The following is a 23,714-nucleotide window of genomic DNA, read 5'->3' on the forward strand; positions in this document are numbered from 1 at the left end:
CGCTTGCACAGAGAAAGAGAGAGAGAGAGAGAGAGAGAGGGATGATCATCTGAATTGGATGAGGAGATGAAGAAATAGGCGGTGTTGTTTGTGTGTCTGATACGGCAGGAAAGCGGGAGGAGTCCAACGGGCGAGAACAGAGACTGAAGATGTAGAAAAGAGAGGAGAGAGGTATAAGTACACTAGAACAGGAACGAGAGGCTACTGGGCAGCAGGAATAAAGAGCAGAGAGGGCGTCGCCAATGACAAAGAAGAAGAGTCTTGCGAGATGGGTGGCGTTCTATGGTGTCAAGAAGGACACACCCTCATTCAACAGTTGCACGCATCCTGGCCCGACTGGCCCTTTCCAAGGTCCACGCCGCCACCGGGTCTTTGTCCACTGGAAGCGAGCAGGTTGCTGCCGCCCCTTGCGCCTCCCGCGCGCTGGGCGCCTGCTGCCTGCTCCAGCGGCAGCTTGCGCGCAATCATGGTAAAGAGCTCCGAGACGTTGCTGGCGTCCTTTGCCGATGTCTCGAGGAAAAGCAGGCCCTCCTCATCGGCATAGGCCTGCGCCTCCTCAGTGGGGATGGCCCGGCGTGTGCTCGCCAGATCGGCCTTGTTGCCGGCGAGGGCAATGATGATGTTGGGGTCTGCTTGGCGCTGCAGCTCCCGGATCCATGACTTGGCCTTTTCCAGCGACGACTTTTGGTGGCACAGTCAGTCAATCGAAAGAGGTCAAAAAGAGGGGCGGGTCGCAACTCACAGGCTGGGTGATGTCATAAACAACAACAGCGCAGTTCGCATTGCGGTAGTACATCGGAGCCAGCGACTTGTATCGCTCCTGCCCAGCCGTGTCCCTAGATACAAGCACAACGTCAATCGGGCTGCAAGGTCTTGGAGGGGAATTCAGGGCCCCACTCACCAGATCTCAAACTTGACTGTCGTGCTGTCGTCCAAGCTGACAGTCTGCGTAAGGAAGGCCGCTGCGATGACATTGGAATCTCAGCATGTTACTTCAGAGTGCGGAAAAGGAAAGCACCTCCACTCACCTCCGATCGTGCTCTCCCTGTAGTCGTCGAACTGATCCTTCACAAAACGCAACACGAGACTAGGAGATCCTTATGTCAGTGACAATGCATACACAGATCGTCGTGGACATCAATCACCTCGACTTGCCAACGGCTGATTCTCCGAGTAAAACAAGCTTGAAGCCCAGGGTGGGTCCTCCTCGCTTGCTCGCCATGATGGTCGCTGTGCCTCGCTGTTGTCAGTGTGCTGGCGAGGTGTATGCGTGCTGTAGAGTGAAATTTGCTGATAAAGTACTGCGCTGGCGGTCCTCTCTGGTCCTCTGTAAGCGAGCTTTGACCTACGCCTACGTCTATCTTGCCTGGGGCAAGGGAAAGCTGCTGTCGCTGTAAAGTGGCGTTGATTCGATTCACAGAATCGTGTGGTGGTGTTGAGGGAGGAGGAGTCGAAACGCAATGCTCGAGAGTCCGGATATCTGTTGCGTGCGGGCGCCCTTACCAGACACGCGCAGCCAGTCCCCCTTTCAGCCAAAAGATTCAAAACAGAAGCAAATAATTGAAACACGAGCCACGAGCTCGATTTTTCTTGCTTTTCGGGCTGCGTCTTCGTCGACGACGACGGGCGGCGACGGCTTTCTCTTTTCCTTTTATTCATCAAGACAAGCAGCAGCAGCTAGGCTTGGTCGACCTCCTTTTCGCAAGCACGGATCGATACATCAAGCGAGCGAGCCCGAGGTACCCGTTTTCGAGGCCGTTTCTCACCGTCTCGTTTCCAGCGTCACTTGCAAGCTTGAAGGGTCGACTGGAGCAGGTGCTTTCTTGAGAGAGACCGAGAAGATCATCTCTGAGGTCCGTCCCTTTTGAGCGTTCTTTCTGCCACTCATCGTCTCGTCGCCGTAACCTTCCCCCTCCTTGAGGCAAGTTGAGCTGAGCTGAGCTGAGCTGAGCTGAGAAGGCTTGGTTGACCTCGTCTCTGTGTCTCTCTGAGCTCGTTTGCCGCTGCCGCTCGCTTCGCCTCCACGCTCGCTTTGCCTTTCTGGATGAGGACTTGAACAAGATCGTTCTGCCAGCCTTTCCACCCTACCCACCCAAGCATCCATCCATCCATCCTCGAGTCGGAGCACGAGAAAGACAGACACGAGACTGGGACGATCTGAGGAAGAGAGAAGACTTAAAGTGAGGGAAGATGAGCCACCACCAACATCCCTACGGCGGCTACGATGCAGGACCTCCGGGTCGCCGCGACGGCGGTGGGGGACCACCGCCTCGAGGACCACCGCAGCAGCAGAGAGCGCCGCTGCCCAATCGTCCTGCTGACCAAGGAGGCTATGGTGGGTACGACTATGGCTATCAGCAGGGGGGTTACGACGGCGGCTATGGAGCGGCGTCGGGAGGTGGCGGCGTAGCAGGCCACCCTCCCCCGCCGGGCCGCGACGACTACGGTCCCTATCGAGGCGGACCTGGCGATGGTGGTTACGCTCCTGATGGACCGAGACGTCCTCCCCCCATTCCCCCGCCACCACAAGCAGCAGGTGGCATTGGTGGGCCAAGAGGACCACCGCCGATGGCAATGGGCGCTGGCTCCTCACCTAGCTATGGGCGTCCTCCGAATCCTTACGACGGTCGAGGCGGGCCTCCCCCTCCCGGTCCTCCGGGCCCTTCAGGTCCACTTCCACCACCAGGACAGGGCTACGGAGGACCACCACCGCCACAAGCCTACCGAGGAGGGCCAGGGCTAGGACCCGGTCCAGGAGCAGACATGCGGCCTCGCCCTCCTCCCCCCTCTGCGATGGGAGGGTATGGCGAGCAACCGCCTCCTTCGTCCTGGAACCCATCCGAAGCCAACGCGCCGCCCCCACGAAACGACTCATACAGTGGTGGCTACCCACCGGCCGCTGGAGGGGGAGGGGGAGACTACGGGGAGTACTACGAAGATGACGGGCCATCGCGCAAGAGACCAAGAGGGCGCGACGACGACCAGCTCATCAAGGACAGGATCAAGCGCGAGAGACCCTGCCGGACTCTATTTGTGCGCAACATTGACGTGAGTGTGGTCTCGTCGTTCTTCTTCTGTGCACCATCTAACAATAAGAGATCTACTTCCAGTTCGGGCTAGACCCAGAGGACCTCAAGAAGCGCTTCCTCTCCTTCGGCGACGTCAAGAGCTACTTTGACCTGACACAGAAGCGCGGCCTCCTCTTTGTCTCCTACTTTGACCTTCGCGCGGCCGAGTACGCAAAGGCGCAGATGCAGGGCCATCTCATCAATGGCCGCGCCCTCGATGTGCACTACAGCCTGCCTCGTGATGAGGACACGTCCAAGCGGTGTGATCGCGACAAGGACCAGGGCACCCTCTTTGTCCTTCTCAAGCACGCCCAGGGCCGGCTCGAAGACCAGGAGCTAAGGGACTTGTTTGGCGAGTTTGGCGCCATCAGGAGCTTGAGGAGATACAAGGACCAGAACAATTGCCGGTTCCTCGAGTACTACGACTGCAGGGCCTGCAAGGCTGCGCACGATGCCTTGCTCGGACAGCACTGGCACGGAGGAGAGTGGGATCTCAAATTCGCGTGGGATGCGGCGGCTCCCGACCGTGATCGTAAACCAAAGGACGTTGGTGGTGGCGGCTCAGCTTACCCCACTGGCCCAGGCGCTGGCCTGGGCAGGGGAGGAGATCAGAATGGCGATGCTATGCCTCAATGGGCCGAGCCTCACCCTCCAGGCCCACCGTCCGACTTTGGTGGATACGGACCGTCTGCTGGACCAAGACGGCCACCGCTCCCTTCGTCGCCCAACGATGGCTCATCATCAGGATACGGTGCCGGACGCAAGCGGCCGTTTGAAGCTGAGTACGAGGAGCCGCCGATGCGGCAGTGGGGCGCTCCGTCTGGCGGTGATCGAGGCGGCGATGGCTACGGACGGCCGCCTCCGCCCGATCGCTATGGTGGTCCTTCCGGCCCAGACAATCGAGGATTCTACCCCACACCGCCTCCATCGGCCGGCCCTGGCTACCGTCCCCCTCCGCCTTCTGCCGAGTACGGCTACGGCAATGACATGCAAGCAGGCCGCGGCTATCCCCCCGGACCTGGCCAGTCGCCCTATCCTGCGGCTGCCTCCGGTCTACCCCCACCACAAGGCTACGGTCCGAACGCACGACCTCCGCCACCGGGCGGCGCTGGCCCACCGGCGGCGCCTCCCGCGGGCACCTCTGCCGAAGATCAGCAGCGCCTCGAGCAGGCGCAAAAGGTGCAGCAGCTCCTCGCCTCGCTCAAGCCCGGCGGTGGCGGCGGAGCAGCAGCACCTGCGGCTGCCTCGCCTCCGCCACAGCAGCAGCAGCAGCAGCAACAAGCGCCTGTCCCCGCGCTGCCTTCGAACATTGCCGCACTTCTGGCCGCCAAGAGCCCCACGGGCGGCGCTGGCCAGAGTCAAAGCCAGCAGGGCGCTGCGCAGCAGGGGCAGTCGGCCGGACAAGGCGGCGCAGCGTCGATGCAGAACCTGCTCAACATGCTCCAGAAGCGTTGAGGTGCTCTTTGATCCTTCTTCCTGCGCCTCTTTCCACCTCTCTCAACTAATGTTACACCCGCTTACCATCACTTATCTCCAATCAAATCAATCAAAAGTCATAAAGAGTCGAGGGTGATACTATTATGTAAAGCTACATAAGACCTGACCTTGAGTAGTGGAACTGTTTGCAGAAGACTATGTTCAGCGGAGCTCTAGTTCGTCGACCATGCTTCCCTCAAACGGCCGATCGAGGATCCTCGTCCGCTTGCTTCCTTGCCGCGCGTGGTTGAGCCGCATGTAGCGGTACGTGAGCTGGGCCGCGTCCTTGCAGACGATGAAGAGGCCCGCGCCCAGTGCATTTCGCCACCAGACGGGGTCCAGGTCGGCGTACCTGTCGACGGGCAAAGGGTAGCCGTAGGGATCCCAGACGTCGTCCTCGTCTGCATCTGCGGCTCCGTGGACGTTGTCCTGACCGCCTCCTCCAAAGAAGAGATTGGAGAGTGCACCTCCGCCAGCAGCGCCGTCCGCCTGATTTCTAGTCGTCGATGAGGACGAGGACGCTGCGGAATATGTTGTTGTGGAGACGCCGAGGGCGATGGCGAGCCACTTGCCGACGCCCGGCCAGCTAGTGGCCCTCTTGAGCACCCTGCCCATGCCATTGGCCACGAGCGGGATCGCCAGGGCGCCCAAACAGAGCCGTCCGAGGCTCTGTCCACTGACGTAGATCGTCTGCTGGTTCTGCTGCATGATGCCGCGCCGTACCATCTCCTCCTCTTCCTCATTTCCCTCCTCTTCGCCCTCGTCAAAGCCCTGCGGTGGGGGGTTGTGCTCGTCGACGGCATCGGCACCGGGCGGCACCTCGCGCGGGAGACCGTCCCGGTCGATGCCCACGTCGCCGATGCCGTTGTTGGCATCGACGAGGTGGTTCTCTTGGCCGACGATAATGACGCGCCGCCGTCGCACGGCTTGGCGATCCTGTGCTACTGGTTGCTGCTGCTGCTGCTGCTGCTGCTGCTGCTGCTGCTGTTGAGGTGCAGGCCGGGCGTCGGGCCGCCTTCGTGGCTTGCGCACGAGGGGCGAGAGGACGAGGCGCGTGATGCGGCGCTTGAGGTTGATGTAGAGCAGCCTCACCCAGGGCACCAGCAGGACCGTCAGCGCTGGTCCCGGTGGCCATGGCTTTCTCCTCATCGAGGTGGTCTGTCGAGCCTGCGTTTGACGACTGCTGTTGCTGCTGCCGCTGTAGTAGAGCGGGCGGGCTGGTGGCATGTAGAGGCCGATGGAGCCTGCTCCCACGATGCCGCCAAACGTGGTACCTGCACCGACGTAGGGAATGTGGACGAGGGGAAAGGCGACGATGGTGGGCAGCCAAGTCAGGGCCCTGTCGAGGATGCGCAGTCGCGATAGGATTAGCGCAAACGGGATCAGGGGAATGTCAAAGTAGAACTAGCGGTCGAGGGCAGAAAAGGCAGTGAGCATGGGAAACAACGATAGGTATAGGGCTCGAGAGAGAGGGAGGCGGAGAGACTCACATGCCAGGGCCACTTGCCGCCGAGTGTGCGGCGAGTCGCTTCCTTGCCCATGAAGAGGCGCATCGCAGCGCAGCCATATGCCGTTGCGGCCACGAGGACGGCGCCGCCGGCCACGCCGGCGCTGGCAACGGGCACCACCATGCGCAGCAGGCTGTCACCCATCTCGAAGAGAATCAACGCCAGCGGCTTGTGCTCAAAGATCGAGTAAGGGTGCGAGCACTGGGGGCATGTGATGACCTGGTTGGGCGTGCCGTTGGCGCTCGATCGCCGTGTCCTGATCCAGGTCAGGAGACACGACTCGTGCGCAACGAGGCTGCACTTGCACGGATGCAACCATCGCCGTCGCTGTGCAGGCTGCTGCTTGGTGGGGTCTTCCTCGTCCTGATCACCGTCAGAACAGATCCAGCAGGTCCGATTCTTGACTTCATTGACGAATACGATGCCTCGATTTCTCCTCTCCTGCCTGGGTGGCATGACGGCTTGGACCTGGTGCGAGACATCCGGGATCGCACGGGGCGGCGACCGCTGCGTAGGGGATGGAAGCAAGTCGTCGGCGATGTTGTGCGTCTGGGCATGCGCTTGGCTGACTGGATCGGTCGTCGCCTCGACGCTCGCCTCTTCTTCTTCCTCCTCTTCTCTCTCTGCTGTCCCACCTTCTCGTGCTGTCGTCGTCGCCGTCAGCTCGCTCCTCTGCCTTTGCCTCTGCCGATACTCGTCCAGCTGCCAAGACGTCGATGCCGCTCGCTCTGCTTCGCCATTACTGCTGCTACTGCTGCCCGACATTGCAGCGATTGCCACGATCGCTCCCGCTCTCGTTCGTTGGGCTTTCTTTTCAAAAAGACGCCGTAGGCTGCTGCATCGAGCCAGTGGAGGGATGATGAAATTGGGCCGGGCCTAGGCGCGCCCACCGTCGCCCACGTGTGCCTCGCACAGACTTCCAACTTCCAGCCTCATCCAAGAACCCTTTGGCTATCACCGCCTCACTTTGTCCTGCCACCACACAGCACATTGTCAAGAACAAGGCAATCAAGGGTGAGCGTACACACGGAGGCTGTTATGGCAGAGCTCCGTAAAGATGGTGCTAACGTCTCTCGAGCAGCAGAATGGCAGACCGCAATCACCCCTCGGCCAAGCCCGCGGCTCGTACTGTGCTCAACCTGGGCAACCTCCCTCCCAAGCGCCAGGGCTTCGGAGCAGCCAACGTGAGTGCGATTGGGCCTTCGGCTTAAGCTTCCATCAACTCATTCTTATCGAAACCACCAACAGAATGTCCCCCGGACGGCTTCGCGTGTTGACCCGAACAACCCTCCGTGGCCCGCGTACCGAGGCTACCACGAGTTCAGCTTTGCCCATGTGAGTTGCGACGCTCTTCTTCGGTCAAGAAGTCGACGCTGACAAGCTGGAATATAGGAAACGATGGGAAAGCGGCTGCCCACTATCCTCGGAAAGGCCATTGACGATACGATCAAGACGCTCAACGAGCAGTCGGACGAAGACCTGATGATTGATCTCAACAAGTGCATCGATCGCATGCATGTCCTCATGCAGGACCTGCAGAGCAACGCCAAGCTCCGGTACGTGATGCAGAGAGACCTTCTCACAGCCTTTGCTATCGACGAAACGGACTGACGAGGCCCCATCTAACAGCTCCATTGTCGACGATGGCGAGGGCGACATTCCCCTGTGGAACCGGGAGCTGGCCAAGTTCTTCCGCGAATCGACGTTCCTCAACAGCCCCTGGCTCTTTGCCGAGGCGTACAAGTACCGCCGCCTTCATGAATGCTTCAGCATTTCCAAGTACTGGCGCGACTACGACGTCTTCTTCCGTCAGAAGTGCGACACCTTCTCGCGCTCGGGCACGGCCGTCTTTGAGCTGTCGCAGCGCTTCGCAGACCCATTCCACTACGAGGCCGGCGCCAGCGAGGACGAAAAGCTCAAAGCGCGTAAGCTAGTCTTCCACGAGCTCACACAGGTCTGCCTTTGGGGCAACGCCACCGACCTGTCGCTGCTGATCAACATGACTGAGGAGGACATCAAGAGCCTGCAGAGCACCGGAGGAGAGCACCTTGCTGCCACAGAGAAGAACATCCTCGGGAACCATCTCGAAAACATTTGGGAGCTGTGCAAGAAGCTGAAGTGAGTAACAGGCTTGCAGAAGGACGAAATTGCCTCTCGATTCACTTTTGACAAATTCCTAATTTGCAGGGGTGGCCGCATCGACTTCGTCCTCGACAATGCCGGCTTCGAGCTGTACTGCGACTGCGTGTACGGTATGTGTCTGCTTCCTCGCTCGAATTTCTGTCCAATGCTGACATGTCGTTCCATCACGACAGCCGACTGGCTGATCCAGAGCGGCATCGCAAACGAGATCCACTTCCACGGCAAGCGCTTTGCCTGGTTCGTCTCGGACGTGACGCGCAAGGACTGGAACTGGCTCCTCAACTCCATGACCTACGGCTCCCTGTTCCCTGATGCCAACGATGATCAGATTGCGTCGCTGCGACAGATGGGCGAGCGCTGGAAGCAGTACGAGCGCGAAGGAAAGTGGATCTACGCCCAGCACCCCTTCTGGGCCACGGGCTACACCTTCTGGAGTCTGTCCAGCGAGGCGCCCGATCTTTTCCTAGACCTGAGCAACAGCGACCTCGTTATTTTCAAGGGCGACTTGAACCACCGCAAGCTCGTGAGTCTCTCAGTGCCCCCCAAGAGGGCTTTTCTACCGCGATGCTAATCCCCTCCTCTCTTTCTACAGACGTACGACTGTCAGACTCCTGCGGATCTGCCGTTCGACATGGCCATTGGACCACTTGCCAACGAGGACGGTGCGCCACCCGTGGCCAGTCTCCGGACGATCAAGTCGGACGTCGTCGTCGGCGTGGACAAGCAGGTGGCCGACCGCCTCGACGAGCAGGAGCCCGGCTGGCGCATCAGCGGCAAGTACGCCGTCGTTCTTCTGTCCGAGGGCCGCAAGGGCGTCCCGGTCAGGTTTGACAGCAAGTAGGAGCAGGTCGGGCTTCGTCTGTACTCTGCTAGTTCTCCTTTTACGATCCAAACACGATGAAACGAAGAAATTTGCCAGTCCCTATATTGTCTTTGCGCCCTGCACACCTTTGATCATGAACATGGTGGCCTCGACATTTATTCCCACCATTCTGAGCACGAACCCTAGCCCTAGCCCTAGCCCTAACCCTAACATAACATAACATAACATAAAATCCGTCTGTCTTCGGCCGATCTGACGCGTCGAAAGAGAAGGTGAAGCTGCCTAGAGCGCGTATCGTCGCACAAGCCACGCACCAGACATTTTTGTAACGGCCGCCCACACCCCTGGCCCCCTTCCCCTCTCGAGCTCGAGCTCTCTCTCTTTTCCCACTTGTTCTTGCTTGCTATCGACGGATGGGCACGGCAGCATGTCTGAAAGGACCTTGAGGGCGCATGAGGGAGGCCGACGGGCCAAGCGTGTCGATTATGCCGCGCTGAACAAAAAGGGCACCGCGAATGGTGCCGCGTCCGAAGAGGAGGAGTGAGTTACTGTAATTTGTTTTGTTTACGCAGACTGGAATTTGTGCAAAGGAGGAAGGAGGAGCTATGCTGATGCGGATTTGGTGGTGCTTGACAGTGCGGTGCGGCCTTCGCCAAGTGGAGAGAAGACGCTGGAGATGCTCGTGCAGGAGGACAGCGTCGACAGGATCTTTGACCTTGGAGAGCGAGAGGATACGGGCGGGTCGTCGAGAGCGACCGAGACGACTCCGAAGCGCAAGCGTGGTAGGCCTTCAAGAGGCCGGGAGCAGGATGTCGGTGACGGTGCGAGACCTCGAGGACGAGGACGAGGCCAGGCAATGACTCGGGGAAGGGGGGGCCGTGGCAGGGGACGACCACGGAGGGTGACGGCAGGATCTTCGCGGTCACCGTCCCGTAATCCAATGGTCGCTACTCCGCAAGACGAAGCGCCACCATCGAAACAGAGTCGAACGCTGCTCCGAGAGGCCGATCAACGCCAGGACGAAGAGGCCGACGAAGAAGATGCCGTCGAAGAGGCCATCAACGGTGGAGCTGCTGCCGTGGCCGAGACGGAAAGAGAGCAGGCCGAGGCTATTACAGTCGTTGCTGAAGTGGCGCAAGAGGTCGCTCCTCCGTCGATCGAGGCGATTGCCAAGCAGGGGACGGGAAAAAGCAGGCTGAGCGACCAGATCGCCGAGCGACTCAAGAGCGCCAACAGGCAGCTGGAGAGCGATACCGTCATGACCAGCATCAGCAGCCGCGCACGGAGCAGATTTGGTCAGACCAAGAGCGGGTCAGCAGCGGTGCAGAAGATTCTAGACCCCACAGCGGCCCAGGTGCAGCTTTCGAGCTCCGTCATCGAAGAAGTCGAGGTCCCACGCTCACCTCAAACGGTCTTCAAAGCCAGCAGCCCCGTGCCCCGGGTGTCGAGATCGCAGGTCGCTACGCCCAACCCAGGTGAGGCCATCGCGGCTGCATCGGCTGTAGGAGACCAAGGAGCACCCCCCGTCGCCGTCGAGGATCTGCCGCCCCCGGAGTCGCGAGTGTACTTTGACAAAGAGAACAGAATCCGGAGAGCACCACCAGAGCGCTCCTCGGACAAACAGACCAGAAAGGTCGTCGTGGCCGACGGCGATGCTCGGCGCAAGCGCAAGCGAGCGCAAGATGGTCAAGGCAACAACGGTGACGCCGCAGAAGAGGGCGAGGTCGAAGATGTGGAGACAGAGAGGGTTCGCGATGTGGCATTCGACGAGGGCGAAGAGGACATCTTTATGGACAAAGAGGTGGCTGACCTTGCAGCACAGAGGAGGAGGAAGGAGTCGGCGGCCAGACGGAAGGGAGAGCCGAAGAAGAAGAGAGCGAGGGCGCAGAGGGACCAAGAGACGAGCAAGGAAGGGGCTGGTAGTGATGAAGAGAATGAGGAGGAGACGCTCCCGCCAAAGACCTTGCGGAGTGGTCGTCAGGTCGAAGAGCAGCAGGAAGCTGATGAAGGCAACGAGAACGAGGCCCCCGCGGTCACATCGACGCCGAGCAAAACCAACGAGAAAGACGGTGCCGAAGCCAGCAACGGCAAAAGCACGAAGGCGTCCGGAAAGGATCAAGAAGCCGGAAGGAACGAGGCTGAATTACCGCCCGGGGGGCCAGACGGAGGTGGCGAAAGGCCTTCAGAAAGTGAAGAGGAAGAAGCAGAAGACGACGACGAGGAAGAGGGAGAGGACCGACCGCGCCAGAACGGCCAGTCTGAGACGGCCAAGGGCAAGCAGCGTGCTCACAGCCCTGTCCCTCCCTCTTCCCAGCCACATGCGTCCCAGCGACATCGCACTGAGGCCCAGCAAGTGGACGACCAAAACAATGATGGTCGAAGGAGCAATGGTGGTGGCGAGGAAGAGGACGATGGTTTCGAAACGGACGAAGAGGCCGCTGCTAGAGTCGCAGTAGCAAAGCAGAAGTCCAAGGAGAGGAGGCGGCGAAGAAAGGAAAGGGCAGGCCTGGATGCTTTCCCATGGATTGAAGTGCCTATTGATCGTCACTCCTCTCGCCCCAATGGAGCTGAAGATGAAGGATCAGCGGCTGTGAAAGAGGGCCCGAGCGGGAGCGGCAAAAGGCGGCGGTCTGAAGACGAAGATCCAGATTATGACCCTCAGGATGACGAAGAGGAAGAGAAAGCGCACGGGCGTCGACGGGTTAAGGCGCCACAAGCGCAGCGGCTGAAGAGGCACTACAACTATTCGACAGGTGGCAACAGGCTTGGACGGCAGAAGTGGACTGAGGAAGAGACACAGTGCCTCCATCGGGCTCTCGAGAAGCTTATCAAAAAGAGGGCCAACGATCCTAGCTACCAGATCTATGCAGAGGTGCTCAATAGGCATGGATCACGCGGGTCGACGAACACAATATTGCGTCTGAGAAACAACGTGCAGATCAAGGACAAGGCTCGTAACGAGCTGTTGAGAATGGACAAGGTCGGCCAGGTGGTGAGTTGCTTCCTTCTGACCGCCTCTTTTGGATTTTGTTGATGCTGAATACAGGAGGACCATCTCGTACAGCTGCCTAGTTGGGCAGATCTGCTCTTTCCGACGCTGTTGAATGAAGAAAGCGGTGGCGGTGGTGGCCGCGGTCGACCAGGAGCTGGCAGTGGTACTCGTCGCGTGGACAGAGGCGTGGGAATGTCGACAAGGGTCAAGCACGAGCCTGAGAGCGCAGACGAGCTCGAGGAAGAAGACGGAACTGGGAGCGAGACCCCGGGAGAAAGATCGTTCGAATCCTCTTCGGAAGAGGAGGAGTCTGAGTAGGGCTCAAGTGCCAGTGGATGTGTGTGTGCGCGCGTGAACGCTTTGTGAACGCCCGCGTTGTCTGAACCGTGATACCAAACATCTCATTGTCCGTACATCCTAGTCTGACATCCTTTTGATAATATCGAAAGGGACCCGAGCCCTCAAGAATGAATCTCTGTTCTCTCACCCTCTCTGTTACCGTCACAACACAGCAGGGGTTTCAAGTTTCTACTATGAATCTGAGGAAGTACTCCTCCTTTCAACTCCTTTCAAAGCGGGAGCAATAGATCAAGGGAAGGAAGAATCGCGATTGGAAGAGAGCGTTGGTCGATGACAAAATTTTAGATGACTGGAAAGCACACACATGAGTGTGAAAGAGATGTGTTTAGGCCAAGTGTTTCTTCAGGGACAGAAGAATACAGCGGGGGAGAGTGAGTGTGAGCGACCTGTCGCATCGCTCGCAGAAAGCTGGCATGGTATCACACGAATCATAACGGGGCTTGCTGGTGTCTAGACAGCAGTTGGTTTCCAAATGCCCTTGTGTCCCGTCTCACAAAGCTGTGGGAAAATTTGTGTCAGTGGATGAACAGCGAGCAAGAAAATAAGCGCGAGAGGCACCGACCTTCTTGATTACTTCCACTGCTTTTTCTGATGTCGTTGCGGCTTTCTCCATGCTGCAGTCGAAAACGCATTGCCTACCCCTTTTGAGCTTGGAAGGTTCGACTCTGTCGCAGAGATACACATGAAACTCCAAGTGAACCTCAGTGTTCGTCACTGCCCTTTGCTTCCTGCCATGGACGACCTGATTGTCGTGGGTCTGGGAGCTGACATCGGTACAGCGACCCTCTGCAAGGTGATTCGCGCTTCCGTCAGTGAAGCTGGAAGACGAAGATACATCAAGTGTGTGTCCGTTACCTTCGACGTTGTTGACCATGACTTTATACGTGCTGTGTGACCGAGACGTCAGCCCCAGATGTCACCGTCCAACAAGCGAGCTCAGACATACATGGAGACATCGACTGGATCGGTGTTTTCGGGGGAAAGAGCCTCATGCATCTGCAGAACCTTTTGGCTACGCTTGACGGCCATACGGCCATTGATGCTGTCAGAAAGCAAGACAAGGATCTATAGGGTGTGCATTTGTCAACTGGCCGCCCACCCAACGACAGGGTTCGAAATGCTTACCGTAAAGAGGCACACAGTTGGAGCAAGCTTGCGGAAGATGTCCTTCATCGTTCTATACTTTCGAGCTTCTGTGGCTTTCGATGGCGGTAAAAGTGGTCTTTGGGCGGTTGAGAGGAGGGAAGCGAGGGTATGAGGAGACGTATTGGTCGTTGATTCAGGAAAGATGCTCTGGGGACATGACTTTTCTCGCTCGCTCTGCAGTCTGGGCTCACGGAAGGCGGCGTCCCTTTACTTTCTGCGGAGTCGCTTCATTGAAAGCCAGTGAAAACAAACCTACCTTACCTGGGAGTACAAAAAGCAATATGAACAGGCTGGGCTGCTGCAAAGAAACGTATCATCTGAGTTGGGCTCTCTTTCATCTGTAACCCTTGTTTCTTTCGGGACCTGAAACAGGCGAAAAGGCCGAAAATGTGCACCCCGTCTGCAGCTGTTGCAAAGAAATGGATGGCTTGACGTGACACCTACGCAACTTCCATGGCTACCCTCACAGCGAGCTCAGAGTCGAGAAGCCTGTAGATGTCACCGTCAGCATGAGCAATGGCGAGCAAGTTGGAAACGTCAATTTCGCACGCCCACCATGTGGAGAAGGAGCGAAAAAGAGAAGTGCCGTCGCCACTTTATTTCAAAAGGTTGCGTGTGTTGGACTGCTCTCTTCTCGATCATCGCTTCCAACACTGACGCGCTCCTTTAATGGCGACAGCGACCGCGTCAACTCATGACCGAGCTAGAGAACATGAGAGAGAGAAGCGTCCGGATGAGCAACAAGGGTCCGTCATTCTCCGCATCAAGCGAAAGAGAGGCACGGATCCCGTGACAGCGCTCCGCATCTTTCAGCAGGAGGACGCAGGCCAGCTCGAGAATGGAGACGAGGCTGGGAACACAGAGGCCGGAGAGCCCTCAGAGGCCCTCAGTCCATCATCTCCCACGCTCGAAGATCCAAGCAGGACGAAGCGAAGGATGCTGAACCGCGAGGCGGGCGGCATGAGCATCTTTCGGTTCGCCCAGCGCGTGAGCCTGGACCGCTTCAAGGATCGAGACGCGGCCGCTTCGATCCACCGGGAGATCCGAGGAGGAAAGCAGCAGCCGAGCGTGGTGGCACCCGGGAGAAACGAGGAGGATCTTCATTTCCGAGTGGTTCGACAGCAACAGCAGCGCGAGGAGCAGAAGAAAGAGGCCCAGGCCCAGGCCGGTGCCAAGGCTCGAAGCAAGCGACTGCTGGTAGATGCGCTCAAGAAGGGCAAACGAACGAGCGGGACGCTGTCCACATCGTCCTCGTCGTCCAGCCTGAGAGCACTCAAGAGGTCTTCGGTTGGATCCTCGAGCAATCTGAATGCGGCCAGCAGATCCAGCAGGAAGCTCAAAGCGCCTCCAGAGGTCATGTGAGTGCAACTGCGTCTTCCCCACGAACCCGAGGGACGAACGAAGCTAAGCGCACCCCCTTCTCACAGACGTGCAGCGCCCTATCCGAGGATACGAGTCATTGATGCCGTTGCAGATGACGGCGAGGGGCCCAGCAAAAGCAGGCGAAAGAAGAAGGTGGACAAGCAAGCAGCGTCAGCCTTGAACAGAGACAAGAGGAAGGAAAAGGAGCAGCAGCAGGAGGTGCCACCAAGCGCAGATGCAGATGCTGAAATGGCTGCTCTGGATCGCCGCTTTGCTGACTTGCTCGGGGACTATCTCAAAGGTGAGCATACAGACCAGGTGATGGAGTAGGACGACCTAGAGGCTGAACGAGAACGAACAGCGAACGACCTCGAGCCGCCAAGAGACCTTTACGATGCATCTGCGGCACACCCTGGGGACACACAGAAAGAGGAAGATGGGTCGTCGTCGTCGTCTGAAGAAGACTCGGACAGCGAATATGTCTATGACATCTACTACCGCGAGCGCGAGCCGCCAGCGAGCTGGGGCTCCGGCGGCGCTGCGGGGGCGTCTGACGTGGGCCTACGACCTGCCCAGGTCCAGGGCCACAGTACCCTCGATGCCGCGTCAGTCGGGCCACGCGCTCCTCCCGAGGTGGTTGGCTCTTCAGATTCGCTGAGCCGCTCCACCTCGGCGCAGTGGGGGCCCAACCACAATCTGCCCATGGCTACGCTCTTTGGGTTGACGTCGGCCGACATCCGGCTACTGGAAGAAGCAGATCAAGGCAATGGGGAGGCCGGAGACGACCCGGCCGGGCTTGCTTCTATCCTGGTTCCCGACGCGGGAGATGGGAGCGCCGTCAACAAGCCAGGTGACTCGGATGATGACTTTGACGAGGGCGAAGACGAAGATAGCAACGACGAGGGCTTCTATCGCAACGACTACCCCGATCGGGAGGTTGGCGACGACGAGGAAGAGGCAGAGGACTACGAGGACGACGAGGTGGATCCTTGGGGATGGGCAGGGCCGAGGAGACAGAGAAGAGAGAGCGTCTCCTCGGAAGAGCTCGGTTCTTCTGAAACAGAGGACGAGGATCTGTATGCGAGCGATGGCGATTGAAATCGGCACACTTATACCCCCATACATGTGAAGCAATATGGACAGATTCTTCTCTCTGTCTGATCTTCTCGTGCTCTGATCGAGAAGTTTGCTTATCCCCTAGAGATGCACGCTTCGCAACGCGGTCATGTCATATTTCAGCATCTGAATGGTGGAAGAGCAAGCGGCACACATGCTCGTCAAGGTGAGCCGCACAGAAGTGGCCAGTGGCATGCTAGAAGTTGAAGTCTAGCTAGACGGTGAAACTAGGTACAGCACGCAATAGGAAGGGGATGGTAAGGAAACTCGAGAAAGGGGAAAAGGGAAATGGAAGACCTGGAAAAGAGAAAAGGACTCTGAGGATTCTTCCTCTTGGAAAGCGGGGAGAACATGGAGTGACGAGAAACGTTTCAGCATTGCCCTCTTCTTGGAGGCTGTGCAGTCCCGCTGGAACCCTTGCAGCTCTGTGTACGTTGTGGGATGAGACGGACGAAGGAAGAGAGTCAATTCGCTATTCATCATCTCGTAAAAGACTCCCTCCAGCCAGGAAGGAGAAGCACTCACTGCAGTGAAGCTCGTGGCGGAGTTTCCTCCACCTTGGCACTTCACCAAGCCGGAAACACTGGTGTCGGTGGCGCAAGTCAACGGCCTTTTGCAGCAAATCAGCAGGAATGAGTAGAAGTTCGGAAGGATGCGAAGTGGGCATGATGGAAAGAACTTACGACACGCCCTTGAACACTTTATTTGAGCGGCAGCAGGACAGAATTTTGTCGCCGTCCACAAGTTCCGTCATGCTTTTGATAGCTGGTCAGCTTTGAGGTGCGCTTATGGCTGTCTTCGGCTCACTATAGCCATGCTGCCACAACGTCAATGGCCAGCGCGAAGGTGACGAAGAATGCGAGAGCGAAAGAGAACCGCATCGTGCACTGCTACCGTGAGGAGATGGGGTGGAAACAAGGAGGTTCGCGAATGGGGTTAGGTGAGAGACGGCGGAGCTGCAAGAAGTCGTATATGAGGAGGGATGAGGAAAACGAGGAGGAAACAGCTCGCGAGGCCTTCTTATATAGCGTCCTTGCTCCAAAGCTCTGAAGCAGCCGAGGGCGCCGCTGTCTCGGCTAAGGCACGTTTCAAGCACGCTACGCTATGACCTTGAGGCGGAGCCTTGGACTTGTTGTACAATGGACAATGGAGCCGCTGCGGAATTCGAATACCTGGATAGAATAGCCGTGCTTTTCGGCTTGTGTCCCACTTCCTCACCGCTTGTTCTCCCGTCATTGGCTGGAAAAGGCGGCTTCCCAGCGTCTTGACAACGCCTCATTCTCAGCGGACCAAATTCTCTGTCCCTGCGGTTCAGCGGGGTAAGTTCTCAAGGACCGAAGAAAACCGACTCCTCACGCACAGCTCTATTCTTTCGCTCAAGCTCTCAGTCTAGAGGTGATGCGCTTCTATTTCATATGATTACATCGCCCATCTGAGGGCCTCTCAAGAGGAACGGCGTCCTCTGATTGCATTGAGGGCATTCCTCAGTGTTTTTCCCTCCAAAGAGATGCTAGAAGGCGTGACGCACAAGGGATCCAAGTCAGTAGGACATACTGGGCGAATAATCGAGGCACAAAGAGAGCGGAGTGGTCCGGAAATACTACTCACCAGCAAGCGGCACAGAGGGCCGCGCAGCTGACGCCCAGGGCGACATGCTTTGCCAGGGGCGAGTCGAGCTGCAGGAGTGCCTCTCTCCAGCCGCGCGGAGGCGCATACGTCCGCGTCGTCGCCTCGCTCCACCTCAGTACCGCGGCGCTGGCGAGGAAAGTCAGCACGGTGACGCCGTGCGGCAGGACGGCTCTCGGCGAGAAGCCGCCGTCGTCGTTGCTGTCCTCTTTCTTTGTTGGCTTTTCATCTAGAGCGAGCCGCTGCCTCGCGTGCTTGACATAAGCGAGAGAAAAGTGCCAGCTGTAGGCGGCGCGCATGGCGATGCTGACCGAGCTGGCGACAATGACAATCTGCTCGCCGAGACCCTGGCTCCGGCCTTGGCCTGCCTTATCTCTCGCCGTTGCAGTCCCCGCCGTCGCCGCCGATGCGTAGGAGAGGGTCGCAACGAGGGCGAGAAAAGTGGCGCTGGCGAGAATCAGGAGGCGGTCGTACCGTCTGAGCTGGTCTGGACTGGCGCAAGCTTGGAGAAAGCCCTCGAGGAGGCCGTTGAAGGCCATACAAGGCAGGGCCAAGGAGCCGTAGAGCGCCAGGATGGCCGGGGCTGGCGTCGCATAGGCCCACCGTGGGCCAGCCACGACGAGGAGGAGCGCCCGCGTGAGGGGAGGACAGAATGTGACGAGAAAGAGGCCGAGAAGGACGTGGAGAGAGAGGAGCGAGCGGAGGAGAAAGGTGGCCGAGGACAGCGCCTCGCCCTCTGCCTTTTTGTCACCACTGCCAGAGAGCGAGCCCAGGGTGCGAGAGAGGTTGATGCGGGCCGACTCCTCGATGGGCTGGTAAAGCATCCTGACAACGAGCGAGCCTGGCATCATGCAAAAGTAGTCAGCGGTCTGAAGCCTGAGTTGCGCGGTCCGATGGAACCAACCGTAGTTTGTGGAAAGGGCATAGGCGCCCTGGTCGCTGAGCGTGGCCAGGCGGGCGACTGCAAACTTATCGGCCTCGCCGAGGACGTGCTTGACGACCGTCTGCCTCATCATCGTCGTGGCCAGCTGCATCGTCTGTGCGTCGAAGCGCTGCTGCGTGCCCTTGCCCTTGCCCTCGCCCTCTGCCGCCGGCTTTTGCGAGCGAGACAAGCTCGGCAGCAGCATGGCCAGGGTGTGTCCCCTCGATGCACTCGACTGCGCCGTAGCAGTGACCAGAACAGCGAGCGTCATGGCACCGTAGCAGGCCTGGCCGACTCCGACGGGCAGCAGGCTCCGTCCGTCTGTGTCGGCGTGCCGAAGCAGAAATACGGCGGCGAGGGTGCCGATGCCCTTTGCGGCCACGGCGAGGCCCTCGGCCCATGCGCGCGTGCCCAGCCGACCCGAGGCGATTGCGAGCGTGTACAGCGGCTCGCTGACGACCTCGAGCGCAGCACCGAGCGCAAACGTCGCAAGGGCCGCGTCAAAGTGCGCATGGTCGCGCAGTTCATCGGGTGCGAGCCAGGTGCGGTAGCTGAGCGTCGCGCATACAGCGAGGACCAGGCCGAGCGGGACGGGCAGGAAGGCGACATTCTGCAAGCTGGGCGGCCGCACGTGGAGCGAGGAGGGCGAGGAAGAAGACGGCGACGACGACGACGATGGCGAGAGGGAGCGCCGTGCGAGTGCGCCGCGGAATCCCTCACGGGAGAGCGTCAGGACGGTGGCCAGGAGGAGCTCGAGGTGGATGTGGGCAGCGCCAAAGATCTCGGGCGACGTCAGGCGGACGAGGACTTGGGTGAGGACGAAGGTGGCCAGGCGCGAGCCCACTTGCAGCCCGATGAGCGACGCGGCCGACGAGAGCTGCTGGGTCATTGCATGCTCGTCTAGTCAGGCTAAGATCATGCGTCTCAGTGAATGGATCTTCTCGCGCGCCACGGCGTCTTCTCCACTTTGATCCTATCTTCCTGGGCAGCCAGGCCACGCGCGCAAAAGAAGAAATAGTCTAACTTTAGACTGGAGGGCGTCCACGTCGGTCTCGCAAAGGAAGGAAGGAAGGAAGGAAAAGCGCCCAGACAAGCACAACCATGGCGAGGCTGACGATGGCGTGGACACTGCTGCTGTCGCTGCTCTTCTCGCTGCTCGCCTTTGGCGCCTCTGCGGGTGCACAGGCGACGGTGTCGAGCGGCAAGGGCACGACGCAGGTCCACCACATGGGCATCCCCTACCCAGCCTTTTCGTCGCACAACTCCACCCACCTCGGCCGCTTCACCCATCTCCAGCCTCGCTTCCAGCGCCTGCTCCGGCATGGCCAGGACCCCAACGACAAGACGCAGACGGCTATCCTCGTTGCGGGCCGGCCAGGGCACGATGATGTGGGCGAAGCAACGGGCGCGAGGGTCGTCGCAGCCCTCAACCCGCGCAACGGCGAGCCCGTCTGGCGGCGGATCCACAACAAGACGGACCCCGTGACGTCGATGCACACCTCGTCCGACGTCCTCGTAACCCTCAGCGGGCTCCACCAGACGCGTGTCGCCCTGTTCCATGCCTTGTCTGGCCAGGAGCTCTGGTCGCGCACGATGGACGCCCGGGTGTCGTCGCACCAGGGTGTCTCCGACGCTGCCCTCGTGCCGCTGTCGTACACCCCACCGGCCGGCTCTGGCTTTGCTGCCGCTGCGCCCGACGTCATCGTCGTCGACCGCGACGGCACCGTGCAGCGCTTCGCCGGCGTCAATGGCCGGTCGCTCTGGGTGACAAAGGCCGAGGAGGAGGCGCAGCGCCAGCAGGACGGTGCGCTGCCCGTCAAGGTGCATGCAACGCAGCAGCACGTCGTCGTCGTCTACCTCGTGCCGGCCCAGGCCTCCAGGCTCCTCAGCGCCTTTTCGTCGGGACAGACGTACTCGCTCAGCGTTGATGTCCTCTCGGGCCGGACGGGCAAGCGGCTGTCGACTTTCGACGTCCCCGGCTCCAGTGTCGACATGGCTAGCCTGCCGTTTCCCCTCTCCAACAGCGACGCAAAGACGATTAGCAACATCGCTATTCTGGGCAAGGATGCCACTGACGACAAGAGCATCGTCAAGCCGCAGCTCGTCTGGCTCCAGCGCGACGGCTCCGTCAAGTCGCTCGACGTCGTCCTGCCTGCTGGCGACGACGACGAGGAGGATGGAGGCGCAGGGCAGGTCGTCGTCACCATCAGCCCGAGTGCGATCACCACCGTCAAGCCGAGGCAGGCCTCGCGCTTCGTCTCGCTCAGCGAGGTCCCTCCTCTGACGACGCGCGGCCTCATCGTCGCCGCATGCAACGACGGCCGCGGCGAGGTGCTGCGCGTCGACGGCGTCAAGCGCGGCATTGCCTCGGGCTGGGAGTTTGAGGAAGAGGCCCTCGACAGCGTCTATGCAGGGTCAATCGACCGCAAGGGCCAGGGCTTCATCAACCGTGTCTTCTTTGGCAGCGGCCAGAAGCTGCTCAACTTCCACGTCTTTTGGGCCGATGCCAACGACGGCGAGGGCCAGGTGACCGGCCAGTCGTTCCAGTACGACCACGACCTGCACGGCGACGTGTTTGCGGCGCCGTTTGAGGTCTCGCAGGTGTCGCCGTTCCAGCTCGTGACGCGGGCCACCTTTGTCACGGCCTCGGCCTCGGTGCGCATGATCCAGGAGGACCGCCACATGTGGATGCGCGAGGACGGCCTCTCGCACACGACGGCCTCGATCCTCATTGACCTGCCCGAGGCCAAGCTGGGCGAGGGCGCAGCAGGCGAGGGCGATGCGGCCCGTGTCATTCTCCAGGGCGAGGGCTTCCTCGCGCGGCTCCAGCGCCACGCCTTTGCGCTCCAGGACCTGCCTGCGTGGACGATGGGGACGGTCACGCGCATCGTCCAGGACATCCCCGGCAGCATGGACAACTTCAAGGCATTCCCGCTGCCCGGCAGCAAGAAGGGCGCAGCGGGCGATGAGGACACGACGGAGATGTGGAAGCTGCCCCAGAACACCATGGCTCAGCAACAACCGCCGCCGCCGCAGCAGCAGCAGAAGCCACTTCAACAACAGAAGAGGCCGCTGGGAGGCGTCGCAGCCGCCGACACACCCAAGCGGAGGCCGCCTCCCGCCGGTGTGCCAGAGGTCAACACGCGCAGGGTGACAAAGCCAGCGAATCCAGACGACGTCCCCCCACCGACATCGCTCGCGCCCCGCGTCGCCGACCGTGCCAATGTGACGGCGACGCTGGTGCGCGATGCCTTTGGGCTCCGCAAGCTGCTCGTTGCCACGAGCGAAAAGGGCAAGATCTACGCCATGGACAGCCAGACGGGTCGGTTTATTTGGGAAAAGAGCCTCGTCGGGTTTGGGGACGGCGAGGGTGCGCCGGTGCCCAAGGTCGAGATCAAGCTGCTGGCGCTCACGCGGCCCATCGGCGGTGCCCCTGCGGCCGTCGCCGTGGATGCGGGAGGAGTGGCTGCCACGACGACGACGACGGCGGCGGCAGCAGCTGAGGAGGAAGAGAAGCAGGCGAGTGCCCAGCTGGCCCAGCCGGGGCTCCTGACCGTCATTGCCCATGTCAAGCCGCCGGGAGGCATCACGGTGACGCGCATGTGGGAAATTGACCCCTTGACTGGCGAGTTTCCCACGGGCGTCGACAAGGGCCAGACGGGCACAGCCCTCTTTGTGGGCGACGCCAAGGACAGCTTCCTCCTGCCCCTCCAGGCCGACGAGACCGGCGGCGGCGGCAGCCAGTCGGTCGTCGGCGTCGTCGACGGCAAGACGAACCACCTGCACGTCTACCCAGACTCGCCCAGCGTGCTCAAGGCCTTTGAGTCGCTCTCGCCAAACTTTGTCTTTAGCTTCGTCGAGGGCGAGGGCAGCGGCAGGTTGGCGGGGTACGCCGTCGTTGACCCGACAGCCAAGCAGGCACCCTCGGGCCGGAGCACGTTTGCGAGCGAAAAGGTCTGGCAGGTCCTCTTTGACAGGGGCGAGGAGGTGGTGCAGGTGGCGCGGTCCACGTCGCTCAGGGATGCCGTGGCGTCGCAGGGCAAGGTGCTGGGCAACCGCCAGACGCTGTACAAGTACCTCAACCCGCACGCCCTCGTCGTCGTAACGCGCGACGTCGTCCGGCGCACCGCCAAGGTCTACGTCGTCGATGGCATCCGCGGCACCATTTTGCACGAGGCCGTCGTGGCGCCCGAGGGCAAGTTCTCGCTCTCGGCTGCCAAGCCCACGGTCGCCTTCACGGAGAACTGGATCACCGTCTCGGCCAGCGTCGATGTTGACGAGGGCGAGGCGCTGGCCGAGTACAAGGGCAAGCACACGCAGACGCGCGTCGTCAGCATCGAGCTGTACGACGTCGACACGGGCTTGGGCAGCAGGGACGAGACGTGGAAGTGGAAGGGCGTGTTCAGCTCCTTTGCCTCGCGTCTCTCGGAGCACGGCGATGGTGGCGCTGCTGGTGCTGGTGCTGCTGGTGAGGGACAGGCGCTGGCCGCGTCGCCGATCCAAGTGTTCAGCCAGGTGTATGTGCTGCCCTACGCCGATGGCCTGCGCGCCATGGCGGCCACGCGGACGCGGCACGGCATCACGCAAAAGGCGCTCCTGGCCTCGAGTGCCGGCGACGCGTCGCCCTCGACGGGCGGCGGCCTCCTCATCCAGCTGCCGCGCAGGCTGCTCGACCCGCGCCGCGTCACCGGTGGCCGCAAGCCCACGACGGCCGAGCTGGAAGAGGGCCTGAGCCCGTACGAGGCCTACGTCCACGACGCCGTGGCGCCCGGCACCGCCAGCCGGCTTCGCTTTGCCACGGGCAGCATGCAGGAGGCCGACTGCATCACGGCCGCGCCCGCGCTCCTCGAGAGCACGAGCGTCGTCTTTGTCAGCGGCCTCGACTGGCTCGTCGCCAGCGTCACGCCCAGCGGCACATTCGACATTCTCTCGGCTAGCTTCAACAAGCCCCAGCTCATCCTCACTATCGCCGTCCTCTCTGTCGGACTCGCCGTGACCAAGCCCATGGTCGCCGCCAAGTTCCTCAAGGCCAGGTGGTGATCTCACAGGGAAAAGGCTCAACAAGGGGTGTCGCAGGACAGTCAGTGTTCATAGATCGGTTCTTCAAATAAGAAAGCGCAATGAAGGAAAAAAAGTGTCAAAAGTGATCCTTGGCTCGTCCAGATGTGGTAAA

The 23,714-nt window shown here is 60.2% G+C and overlaps 8 protein-coding genes across 8 annotated transcripts; 5 read left to right on the plus strand and 3 right to left on the minus strand.

Annotated features, from left to right (window-relative positions):
- Window positions 1-309: 309 nt before the first annotated feature.
- FA10DRAFT_234995 (putative GTP-binding protein ypt5) lies at window positions 310-1,222 on the minus strand (the record flags this gene model as incomplete). The annotated part of the gene is made up of 5 exons (XM_025519015.1): window positions 310-681; window positions 743-836; window positions 902-962; window positions 1,029-1,087; window positions 1,146-1,222. 5 exons carry the CDS (start codon window positions 1,220-1,222, stop codon window positions 310-312), a joined length of 663 nt encoding a protein of 220 aa, XP_025374363.1.
- A 968-nt stretch (window positions 1,223-2,190) lies between these two features.
- FA10DRAFT_289239 (hypothetical protein) lies at window positions 2,191-4,523 on the plus strand (the record flags this gene model as incomplete). The annotated part of the gene is made up of 2 exons (XM_025524268.1): window positions 2,191-3,048; window positions 3,111-4,523. The coding sequence occupies 2 exons, from the start codon at window positions 2,191-2,193 to the stop codon at window positions 4,521-4,523; spliced, it is 2,271 nt and encodes a 756-aa protein (XP_025374364.1).
- Window positions 4,524-7,137: 2,614 nt separating this feature from the next.
- FA10DRAFT_234753 (DUF89-domain-containing protein) lies at window positions 7,138-9,035 on the plus strand (the record flags this gene model as incomplete). The annotated part of the gene is made up of 7 exons (XM_025518999.1): window positions 7,138-7,236; window positions 7,301-7,387; window positions 7,445-7,608; window positions 7,682-8,170; window positions 8,240-8,304; window positions 8,368-8,717; window positions 8,787-9,035. 7 exons carry the CDS (start codon window positions 7,138-7,140, stop codon window positions 9,033-9,035), a joined length of 1,503 nt encoding a protein of 500 aa, XP_025374365.1.
- A 294-nt stretch (window positions 9,036-9,329) lies between these two features.
- On the plus strand, window positions 9,330-12,493 carry FA10DRAFT_281928 (hypothetical protein). Its single transcript, XM_025523726.1, has 3 exons — window positions 9,330-9,557; window positions 9,654-12,009; window positions 12,082-12,493. Exons 1-3 carry the CDS (start codon window positions 9,445-9,447, stop codon window positions 12,325-12,327), a joined length of 2,715 nt encoding a protein of 904 aa, XP_025374366.1. The 5' UTR covers window positions 9,330-9,444; the 3' UTR covers window positions 12,328-12,493.
- Window positions 12,494-12,819: 326 nt separating this feature from the next.
- On the minus strand, window positions 12,820-13,542 carry FA10DRAFT_262916 (hypothetical protein; the record flags this gene model as incomplete). Its single annotated transcript, XM_025520159.1, has 5 exons — window positions 12,820-12,867; window positions 12,932-13,155; window positions 13,225-13,256; window positions 13,316-13,434; window positions 13,495-13,542. 5 exons carry the CDS (start codon window positions 13,540-13,542, stop codon window positions 12,820-12,822), a joined length of 471 nt encoding a protein of 156 aa, XP_025374367.1.
- A 609-nt stretch (window positions 13,543-14,151) lies between these two features.
- On the plus strand, window positions 14,152-16,410 carry FA10DRAFT_269773 (hypothetical protein). The gene is made up of 3 exons (XM_025522873.1): window positions 14,152-14,873; window positions 14,943-15,178; window positions 15,239-16,410. The coding sequence occupies exons 1-3, from the start codon at window positions 14,185-14,187 to the stop codon at window positions 15,973-15,975; spliced, it is 1,662 nt and encodes a 553-aa protein (XP_025374368.1). The 5' UTR covers window positions 14,152-14,184; the 3' UTR covers window positions 15,976-16,410.
- Window positions 16,411-17,393: 983 nt separating this feature from the next.
- On the minus strand, window positions 17,394-19,469 carry FA10DRAFT_304573 (hypothetical protein). Its single transcript, XM_025525370.1, has 3 exons — window positions 18,524-19,469; window positions 17,602-18,460; window positions 17,394-17,503 (listed from the first exon to the last, which is right to left on the minus strand). Exons 1-3 carry the CDS (start codon window positions 19,428-19,430, stop codon window positions 17,437-17,439), a joined length of 1,833 nt encoding a protein of 610 aa, XP_025374369.1. The 5' UTR covers window positions 19,431-19,469; the 3' UTR covers window positions 17,394-17,436.
- Window positions 19,470-19,594: 125 nt separating this feature from the next.
- FA10DRAFT_269775 (DUF1620-domain-containing protein) lies at window positions 19,595-23,694 on the plus strand. The gene has a single exon (XM_025522874.1). The coding sequence runs from the start codon at window positions 19,643-19,645 to the stop codon at window positions 23,579-23,581; it is 3,939 nt and encodes a 1,312-aa protein (XP_025374370.1). The 5' UTR covers window positions 19,595-19,642; the 3' UTR covers window positions 23,582-23,694.
- Window positions 23,695-23,714: the final 20 nt, after the last annotated feature.

The sequence above is a fragment of the Acaromyces ingoldii genome (assembly GCF_003144295.1).
Source record: "Acaromyces ingoldii strain MCA 4198 unplaced genomic scaffold FA10scaffold_8, whole genome shotgun sequence".
Taxonomy (NCBI): domain Eukaryota; kingdom Fungi; phylum Basidiomycota; class Exobasidiomycetes; order Exobasidiales; family Cryptobasidiaceae; genus Acaromyces; species Acaromyces ingoldii.